Source organism: Athene noctua, chromosome 3, assembly GCF_965140245.1.
Source record: "Athene noctua chromosome 3, bAthNoc1.hap1.1, whole genome shotgun sequence".
Taxonomy (NCBI): domain Eukaryota; kingdom Metazoa; phylum Chordata; class Aves; order Strigiformes; family Strigidae; genus Athene; species Athene noctua.
In genome coordinates, this window is record NC_134039.1 from 29,849,857 (window position 1) to 29,860,151 (window position 10,295).

At 53.0% G+C, this 10,295-nt stretch overlaps 1 protein-coding gene across 4 annotated transcripts; it reads right to left on the reverse strand.

Moving 5' to 3' along the window:
• Nucleotides 1–37: 37 nt before the first annotated feature.
• Nucleotides 38–9,337, reverse strand: SLC16A8 (solute carrier family 16 member 8). 4 transcript variants are annotated; one of them, XM_074902476.1, is made up of 6 exons: nt 8,886–9,337; nt 6,353–6,538; nt 5,106–5,342; nt 4,467–4,610; nt 3,047–3,910; nt 38–720 (listed from the first exon to the last, which is right to left on the reverse strand). In XM_074902476.1, the coding sequence occupies exons 3-6, from the start codon at nt 5,332–5,334 to the stop codon at nt 326–328; spliced, it is 1,632 nt and encodes a 543-aa protein (XP_074758577.1). In that variant the 5' UTR covers nt 5,335–5,342; nt 6,353–6,538; nt 8,886–9,337; the 3' UTR covers nt 38–325. The 4 variants fall into 4 exon arrangements, with proteins under 4 accessions (XP_074758577.1, XP_074758576.1, XP_074758574.1 ...); XM_074902475.1 differs by having other exon boundaries at nt 6,353–6,561; XM_074902473.1 differs by lacking the exon at nt 6,353–6,538.
• Nucleotides 9,338–10,295: the final 958 nt, after the last annotated feature.

Sequence of the window (10,295 nt, forward strand, 5' to 3'; positions counted from 1 at the left end):
CCTTGGCAGCCTCTTAAAAGACTTTCTCCAGGGCTGATTTGGAAGTGAGGAAAGAAGATTTTTTTTATTATTCTTTTTTCTTTTTGGTGTTTGGGCTGCTCTGAGCCTGTGTTGTATCAACATGGGTGCAGGATGCAAGCAGATGTATCACCAGGTGGGTATGTGGACATATGTACATAAGGACCAGCTATTCTTATACCTCTCTCTTTTACTTCTTACATCTGCTTTTGTCTTAACTTTCTCCACCCTGTATTCCAGCTACCCTCCCATGCTGAGGTGCATGCAAACAAGGCCAGTTTTATACCTCCATTTTCCTCTGCCCTGGCTAAAACCTGTCCCTCTCCACCATCTGGTCAGCGTTGCAGCCATCTTGTGCCAACACCTCCCCGTCTCCCTCGGGACACCCACCTCCCTCCCCGCTCTGCTCCTCTGCCACGTGGTTGGCCTCCTCACTGGCCGCCACTGTGGTGTTGTCAGTGCTGTGGGCCAGCTGATGGTTGTCGCTGCTGTGCTCCTCAGCTTCCTGCACGTCAGACTCTGCTTCCTCAGTGTCGCTCCCACCACCCGCAGAGGGGTTCTTCTCCAGGGGAGGCTCCTTCTTCTCCCCTCGGTTCAGGCAGCAGTAGGTTGCTGTAGCCAGGAAGACAGCAGAGAGCACCACCTCTGAGCCTGCCAGGTAGAAGATCACCTCGTAGTTCTTGAGAGCGTCAACCAAGCGGCCTGATGGAGAAGTGAGACAGTTAACCTCAGCCTACAAACTCCTGCATGGACAGTCCAGCACAGGGGGGCAGCACCTGCATTTGGCTGACAATCCATTTCTCAAGGGAAGAGCAAAAAGCCTGAATATCTAAAAATCACCCTGGGCAGGAGCCACACTGTACCACCAGTGAAAGTACTGTAAGAGTGAAGGGTTGGTGTTTTCCCTAATTTGGACAAAATTAAATAATTGTGAAATACTGATGATCACATCATGGTGGGCCATCTTGTTGCCAAGGTGAGATGAGCCTCTGCGGACTTGTTCAGTCTCAGAAAAGAAACAATATTTGAGAGGCTTTCTTAAGCTACTATATCAGGAAAACATTTAGAGGGGGAGAAGAAACATCTCTTTGGCAGAGAAATTGCTTTGGTTGGCCCACACCTGATGATTTCTCTGCCAAAGAAATGTTCTTAATGTATCTTCTGAATGCACTGGAGCTGGCAATGGAGGGAGGGTTCCCAGTCCTCAATGCTGGGGAGCCCAAGCAGCTGCCCTGTTATGGTCAGGATGTCACCCACTGAGCTAGGGTGGGGTCATGATGGCCAGAGGCTTCATCCCAGTCCCACGTGCTCCTGACTGCACATGTGACCCCCCAGTCCCTGATGCACTATGGTGCATGGCCTGAAACCAGCCCCAGGGCACACTGAGGTGCCTCCCAGAGCAGTCATGGGAGGCATGCGGCGAATTCCTCAGGGGGTGAATGTGCCCCTATTCACCCAAGCTGGATGGCAAACGAGGAGCCTGCATGCATGCACGCACACACGTGTGTGTGTGTGTGTGTGTGCAGCTTATCCTGTGCCAAACCCCCTCAGCCCCACAGAGCGGGAAGCAGCTCAGGAGGATTAACACCAAACAAAGCCACTTTGTTCAGCCCCCTTCTTCCACCTGAGCCTGCTCCCCCGACTTGGAGCTGTAGGGTTTGACAGCACACTCAGGTTTCCCGTACCAGGGGGGTCCTGCAGCAGCAGGTCCCCCTGGGGGGAAGGTGGGAAGCACAACTTAGGTCCCCTCAAAACCATTCTTCAGTGACCCTGCACTGTCTGCGTCCCATTGTGTACATGCACAGTACCAAGGCAGCACTGAATTGAGGCAGGAGGGCTAAGGGATGTCATCTACCACCACCCACTGGTGTGCCTTCTCCTTGGAGCAAGGTGGTGTTAAATCCCCTTCTCTCCCCATGATCTCTCTGCAGCTGCCTCCAAGACACACATTTCTTGACCCTCCGTGGCCTGGGACTGCTGACTGCCCCACAGCTTGTAAGCTGGGACATGAAGAGGGTCTTCTCTTGGACACCAATTTTTACCTGAGAGTTGAGTGGAGTCGCTGAGGGCAGACTTTGCTCATAACTCATAGTCTGTACTGGAGAAAAGATCATTCACACAGAGATCTTTAGTGATGGGCTTTAGCCCACATGTTGCAGGTGAAGGAAAGGAGAGCATGAAGCAGTGGAGTGGTCCCTGCCCAAGGGTTTGCCCATGGTCTGTCCCTGACCCTGCCTCACAAAAGACACATGCAGGAAACTTGGCTTCATGCCAAAGGATCATTTCCAGATGATTTGGCTTTCTCAGACCTGAGCAGACACTTAACAGGAACCTACACCAGCCTCTTGGGTGAAGGGTATCTCTCCCTATTCAACAGCTGTTTGTGGGGCATGGACCTTACCAGGGACTGTGGCCCAGATAGACTGGTTGAGAAGCTGTGGGTGTCTTAATCCTCTTAAGAAAAAGTAACAGCAGATGCCTCAGGTGGATCTACAAACTGTTTTAAATTGATTGACACCAAAATGCCTGTGCCTTGGGGTTGGGACCAACACAAACTGAGATCATTATTCACAGCAGGAAACAAAAGACCATGGACACAAAGGAGAATTTGAAAGATCCTTGCCTTGTCCTACTTAAGACCCTCAAAGGTTTGCCTGCAGCACGTGCCTGACCCTACTGATAACATTTTATGCAACATTTGCAGTGAAGGCAGAGAAAGGGGGAAGTGCCACGATTGAGGGACACTGGAATTTTGCCACTCTGGATAGCTCTGTATGCCTGCTATCACTCAGGTCTCTGAGCAAAGCAGAGAGAGAAATATCACTTGCTATCTTCTGCCCCTGCTCAGATTCGGTGTTGTGGTGCATGGAGTGAGACTGGGAGCTCTCACTTCAGAACTCAGCTTCCAGAGGAATTTTGAAACTGATAAATAGGGTCTTTCTTCAAGTACAGTGTCCATGCCCAATACCTGCAATACTGTGGAATGGCAGCCAAACTAATCACCTGTGTTTTGCAGCAGGAGACCTACCTGCAGAGGGTGGACCGATGAGCACAGCAAAAGCCTCGATAAGTAGGACCAGCCCGATGGCGCTGGAGAACTTCTGGGATCCAACAATGGCCATCAGCACCTCAAACTGCAGTGCCCCCACCATGCCATAAGAGATGCCAAAAAAGACACAGAAGATGACCAGCCCTGTGTAATTGCTAGCCCTGGCGCTGCAGATGTCTGTCAAGCCATTGAAGAGCATAGCAAAGCTGAACAGGTATGCCACGTGAGGACGGACCCACTTCAACCCTGCCACCATGCCGCAGGCTGGGCGGGCAAAGATGTCTATGAAACCAATGATGGAGAGCAGGAAGGCAGCCTCTGTGTCTGGTACGCCGGTGTCCTTGGCGTAGTTGACCAGCAATATGGGGGGCACGAAGAGACCTAGGACCAGGATGAACTTTGAAATAGTGTAAATGATGAACCCTCGGTTGGAAAAGATACTAAAATCCAGAAGCTTCTTTCCTTTCTTGGGCTTCTTCTTGGTTTTCTTGGCTTTCTTCGTTCCATCAGTGGTGCTGATTCCCTCCTCTGATTTCCCTCCTACAGGCAGCATCTCCTTGGCTTCATATTTGTCCTGAGCTTTCTCCATCTTCCGTTTCATGCCCATATCCAGGGGTCTCATGACTGCCCCACAAGTGCAGCAGTTAAGCAGAAGACCCCCCATGATAAGGAACCCTCCTCGCCAACCAAACTTCTCCAGCAGCACTTGCCCCAGTGGAGAGAGGGAGGAAAGGAAGACAGGGCTCCCAGCAGCAGCCAGTCCATTGGCAAGAGGCCGACGCTTGTCAAAGTAGGTGCCCAGCATGATCAGTGAGGGCTGGAAGTTCAATGCCATACCCAGACCTACATGAGGATGAGAGCCAGGAGGGAGACAGGAGGGGCAAGAACATGAGACATGCTTTGCAACAAGTTGAAAACTCCCCTCAGTCTATCCTAGTCCTGAAGTCCTATGATGGGATTCATGTGTTTCTTACAAGTCTCTGCTCCTTCATGTTGGTGGGTTACCCCGGGAGAAGATGGGCTAAAACAGCCTGGCTACCTGAAGTGTATGTGAATCAGGTAACTGCGGCCATGTTTAGACAGGACATCTGCCTTAAGCAGGAACTTTGCCTCTCTCCCCTACCACTATATACTGATGCCACCCCAGCTGCCATGATCACTGAGCATCACTTATGTTTCTTCTGTCCCTCTCCCCTCAACAACAGGCCCTGCCTGTTTAGATCCAGCCGATGCTTCTCCCACAGGTGCAACATTCAGGACTAGATGCCTCCTGTGAGCAGGTGTGAACAGGGGAGGGGAGACCTGATGCTAAACATGCCAGTGCCAAAGGGAGATACAATGTGGTCTTGGCTCTTCCCCAGGTAAGTCTGTGCCTCCCTCCAACTCCTGGGGCTCTCACCCGTCAGCACACCAGCTGTCAGATAAAGCTCAATGATATTGGTGGTAAAAGATGCCAGGATCATCCCAGAAGAAGCTAGCAGCCCACCGATGAGCATCACAGGCCGGCAGCCAAACTGGTTCACCATGATGCTGCATACTGGTCCTGGGAGAAAGCAGAGGAGACAGAGTAGGAGATCAAGAGACAGGACATTTGGGAAGGGGCAGCCAGCACCATCTTGGGGAAGATGAAACACTGATGATGAAATTCACTATTTGGCTGCTTAGACACACATCTGTTGGGCCCAGCCACGGGAGACAGATTGCAGTGTGGAGACCTCTGCTTTGCCCTGCCTTCAGCCCCCTGTTCCCTGTGAACAAGAGAGGCTTGGTGTGGTAGGGGCAGCTCTTCAGCAACAGGAGCAAACCCCTTCTCAACTGTCTGAGAGGCAGATGACCTATGAGATCTCCTGGGGCAGAGGAAACAGGGACATGAAATGCAGCACACTTCTAGAAGAGAAGTGGTGGGACAATTGTATTCTACATGGTGGTTCATGACTGTGCCAGTGAGCATGAGGAGAGCCCACGGGGACATGTTCTGGGCCTGTAGCAGGGTGGGGAGTGCACAAGTTGGGGAGAGGTAAGTGTGTCCAAGCCTCACCTGTCCCATAGAGCATGGCCAGCATGATGGAGGAGATCCAGGCTGTGTCACTATAGCCGACATGGAAATCTTTCATGAGCTCCTTGAAGTAGACACTGACGGCTTTTGGGAAGGCATAGGAAAAGCCGGTGATCACAAAGCAGCCGAGGAGCACGATCCAGCCCCAGCCACCATCTGGGGGCTTCACAGGAGCTGAGAGCTGGCCTTCCTCTGGGTCAGGTCTCCCCATCGTCTAGCCTGGGAGGGGAAAGGCAGGCCAGGAGGAGGTAGGGCAACAAAGAGAGAAAGAGAGAGAAATCTCCAGGCACTATAAGAAGAACAGAGCAGGCAAACATTTACTACAAGATTTCTCTCCATGTCCACTATCTCCAAGCTCCATGAACCTCACTGGGAGACCACATCATCTCTCTGCACCTTCATCCCACGAGGAAAGGCAGTACTGCTTCAGGGTGCAAGGTCAAGCCACAGCTGGGCAGAGGTGGGAAGCTCTCCCTGAGCCTGGGGCAGCCCACAGCTCCATAACTCCAGGTCAGACGCAGTCGAGCAGGGTCACAGCTTCCAGCTGAGACTGGAGAGCTGCATCTGATGTGGTAGGGCATCAGGATCTGCAGCACCCCACTTGCTTCATATCCAGCCTTGCCTGCAGGCTGGTGCAAGGTGAAAGCCAGAAATGTGACCCCTCTGGGTTCCCAAGATTTTCCTTTGAGCGTCTCCTGTCCCAGTCTGCTCTAGCTGGAAGCCCTGCAGGACCTTCCTTGCTACAGAAGCCCCCAGCAGTGAGGCATATGAGATCCATTAAGCCCACTGTGCTTTCCTCTAGGAGGCCCCAGTGCACAGCCCTCTCCCTTGCCCTCCCTTCCCTGCCACGAGGGGCCAGATTTGGGAAATGGGTGAAGGGGGAGAGCATGGCAAACCAGTGGTTATTTGCATGCCAGAGAGATTAGGGCTCTGTATCTACACAGAGAGGCCGGAACAAAGCCGAAGCGGGGAATTAGAAGGGATGTCCCGTGAGTTGCTCTTGGGGCCCTTAAGCTGCCCAGGAATTTTGCTCCAGTTGGCTGCTTTGGGTATGTTTTTCTCATTTCTCCCCTAGGCACCAGGTCTCTGCCATACCCCTTCCCATCACCACTGGCCTCAGTTTCTTGGTCAGCCAGACGTATTTTCACACCTGTATGCAAAACCATCCCTGGACTTTGATTACAGATGCTCCTAAAGTAGCATCAAATAGCAGGGGGCTTTTTCCATACCTGATCTTTGCTTTGTTGGGTCTGGTTTGCTCTACCACCATCCTGCTGGCAGTACACTCCCAATGTGGGTCCTCTGTCCTCCCCAGCTCCCTTGGCTGAAGGACTACGAGATGGCATCAATGTCCCCCAACATCTCTTGGCACCGGCAGTTGTGGGAAATGCCAGAAGTCACATCCTGACTGGAGACTGCCAAGGGGACAAGGACACTCCTATGGATGGTACACACAGGGCTAGCACCTGGCAGTTTTGGATCTGGCTGCATTTCTCAAGGAAGTCCCTCTTCTTTGTGTCCTCCAAGCAATGGGGATGACTTGACCTGTTTCCCATAGCTGCTGTTCCTCTGCATGTTAAACAAGTACAAATCCTTTAGGCAAAAGCATGGATGACATAAGTTGGGGCAGAGCCCAGGTAAAGGGCCCTTGCTTGGCAAGAGGTTGTCCTACCCCATGACACCCCTGAATCTTGCAGAAAAGGAGAGTGACTGGCCTTTCTCAGGCTGCAGGAGGTTCAGCATGCAGAGCCAGGCCAGAAACGAGACTGGGAATTGCTCTGAGAGGGGTCTGAAACTGTAGTTTATGGTATGCTGGAGAAGGGACTTGCAAGACAAGACAACTAGGTCAGTTCTGGACCCCTCAGCAAGGGACATGGCACCTGCACTACCAATGCATCAACATACAGAAGCACAAAATGGTCTTGGCCAGTTGGTTTTAGTAAGGTGCCCAAACCAAGGTTGACCTTCAGAGGGAAGGGTGGGTTAAAAGTCATCAGCCACCCTCAGCAGTATCCCCTCCTTTCAGAAGCCTTGCTACTGAAAACACAGGGGGTGTTGTTCAATGCAGTACCCAGGCATCTGCAACCACCATGGGTCCCTGCAGCTGAGTTCCCCAAACCTTCAGGACCCCATCAGCCATTAAAAAAGGGAGCAGGATCTGGCTCTGAGCATGGATTGAGGCAGCTTTTCTAGACAGTCATTCCCTAACAACTCTTGGGCTGAACCACAAGGGCTGGTGCAGGCTACTCCAGTCTCTCCCCACCACCCCAGGTCTCAGGGACTGTGGCAAGGGGCAGAGGCATGAGCTGAGTACAGGGTGCTGTAAAGACATTTTCAAGGCAAAGAATCATTGCAAGGAAGAAAAGATGAATTATACACTCTCGAGGCACCCATACCTCTCCATTCACACCCTTCCTACTGTTATCTGAATCACTAGCACCCAGACAGCCAAACCAAACAGTCCTGCTCAGCTTCTGCCATTACCTGCCGGCTGCTCTGCTCCTAGCTCCACCTGACTGGCAAGCTAGGCACAGCTGCACTAAAGGTGACCTGCTGCAAAAGCACAACAATTTCTTGATCAGTACTGGTGCTCTACCACTGCACCACCTGCTGCACATAGCTACGTCAAATAAGAGTGACTGCCACCAAACACACTCTGAGCCTTTTTATCCAAGCCCCTCTCCCAGCCTCGCTCTTCTCAATCTCATCCTGCACCACAGATGAAATGAATCAATCAAATCACTGCAATTCATCTTTTTTTCTCCCCCAGCTTCCTAGCAAGAAAATATTTATCCATCTGTGGTATGATCGTCAGAGATTTCTGTAGCATCACCTGTCAATGATGAGTCAACAGTGACTGATTTTGAAGAGCACATTAGGCAAATATCCATCAGTACTGTTTGAGTTTGGTGCTGCGTGGGTACCTCTACAAAAGCCACTCACTTGGTACTACAGAACTGAACAGCAAGGCATGAAAAGGACTTTTACCTGCCTACAGCTAGATGTTGGCTGAAAAAGATGAGGTGTACCAAAGGAGCTCACCTGTGGAGATGCCTCCAAGGCCAGTGTGCTAGAGCACAGCTCTGCTGAAGATTTATCCCAGCTCTGAGACGGGCAGTTCAGAGCTGCCTTGATCATAACAGCACAGCACATATGCTAGCTCTTCTGCTCACAGCTGCACACAGTGGTCACACCGTGTACCCTGTACAGCTTGCTATTATTTCCTCCTCAGTGAAGGAGCTTTAATCACAGGTAAAAATACCACGTGTAAGTTCATATGCACCTAAAATCTCATCAGCACGGGCACCTGCCCTTCCCTGTGCACCAGAGGCGGGTAGGCCAGAGCAGGCACTGCCGCAGAGCTAGTTGCAGGTGGGTGCCAGGAGAAGCCTTGTGCCCACACCAGAAGTCACAAGTCCAGACTGGGAGGGTGAAGGCCACAGCAGGTTCAGCCATGGTTGCTAGTCCCTGGACATACACAGAGCAGCCAGTGCTGGATGATGCCCAGCAAAGTCCCACTGTGCCAGGCAAGCTGCATCCAGGAGGGGCCACATAAATACTTAGATGGCTCCTAGTGCTTCCACACAGTGCAGATTGTGTGTGGGGTCTGTTTATTAAATGCAAGGGTCATGATTCATGCCACCAGCCTCCCCAGCCCACAGATGACACCCTGGGAAAGTATTTGTTAGAGAACTAAACAAGTGCAGGCCTGGGACAAGCTGTACCAGTACCAAGATGCAAGCATCCCTCTGTGCCACTGACCTGTGCAACGAAGCGATGACCTCCCAAGCACAGGCTGAGCCTCCAAGGGCCAAGCGGACCTGTCAGCAGCACTCCCTTCTCCCTCTGGCTGGCACTTCCCGGTTCTGGACGAGGGTGCCCGGTTAGATGGTCCTGCTGGCTCTTTGCTCCATGGTGGGCATGCTGTCAGCCAGGCACAGGGTGATGCCTGCAGGAACCCAGCAGTCTCTTGTGCCCCACTCCTTCCTTCGGGGTAACTATGTCCTCACTAGAGAGCTAATCGCCCTCTCAGCCTGCTTTCCTCCAGCTCCAATGCTGCCCAGCAAAGCCACCTGTGGCCAGCCCAGGGGGATGCCCCACACAGGGGACCCCCTTACCTCCTGCAGGTGCAAGTAGTGCCCCACGGTGCTCCCAGAGTGGATGTGGGTCAGCAGCTGCTTATGGTTTCAGGTCGGCAGAGACCAGCAGGTGCTGAGCGGGCAGAAAGCACTTCTCCAATTTTAAGAGGCTTTTCCAGCCAATGGGGAGGAGGTGGCTGCCTGCCGCGGCCCGAATCCCCTGATAATCCCACTGCCCAGGGGCTCCTCGCCTTTCCCTGAGCAGAGCAGGGCAGATTCAGAGGGGCCAAGACCGAAGCGGGGTGAGAGTAAGATATGCTGGTTATAGACCCAGTCAGAAGGGAGGGTGCCAGGGAGGGAGCAGTGGAGGATGAAGGCACAGGCCCATACTTCAGTAAAGGGCAAAATGGGGGAAGGGGCTGCTTTCAAAGCCCTCCCTCCCCACTTCCTCAGCCACCGTCCAGAAGGATGGAGCAGCACTGGTGTGATTTTGCAGGGCATGTGCCCTGCAGAGAAGGAAAATAAAGTGGACCAGCTGAGGAACTGTCACCATCCATGGCTCAAAGTTCCGGATCCAGCCCACCGCTGGCAGCTCACTAACAGCCCTTGCCCCAGAACAAACTCCCTCAGTGGCTGACACCCATAAGGGGGTCTGGTAGGTACGGCAGATGAGCCAGTCTCTAGCCACCAGTGGGGGAACCCATTTTACTTCCAGGGAGGGGGCCAGGGCTCACCCCAGGTGGGGTTTTGGGGAGGGAAAGGCCTGGACTGTAAAACCCCCAGAGCCCCTCAGCCTCTTGGTGGGGGGGCCTCCGGGGGCTTTGCAGATCTCACAGACAGGGTTTAATTTCTAATAATAAGGCTAATCAGCTAAAGCCCTGGCCATTGCTCACGCTCCCTCCCTCACCCACAGTGCCTCTCCTGTGAGGGCTCCCCGAGCACATGCAGCTGTGTGGCCAGGCTTGTGGGGCCGCCACAGGTCCTAGGGGAGCGTTTCCCACACACACCGGGCAGTCCCAGGGTGCTCCTGAGGCGCCCAGCCCAGCAGCAGGCGAGAAGATGGCTGCGAAGCCTTGTCCTCCCGGGCCAGGCC

What these genes read in the sequence shown, in the direction of transcription:
- SLC16A8 (XM_074902473.1), bottom strand. Translation starts at nt 5,334, where the DNA reads ATGGGGAGACCTGACCCAGAGGAAGGCCAGCTCTCAGCTCCTGTGAAG. An exon ending in GGCCATGCTCTATGGGACAG is followed by an intron (nt 4,611 to 5,105) that starts GTGAGGCTTGGA and finishes GCTTTCTCCCAG; the next exon opens with GACCAGTATGCAGCATCATG. An exon ending in GACAGCTGGTGTGCTGACGG is followed by an intron (nt 3,911 to 4,466) that starts GTGAGAGCCCCA and finishes ATCCTCATGTAG; the next exon opens with GTCTGGGTATGGCATTGAAC.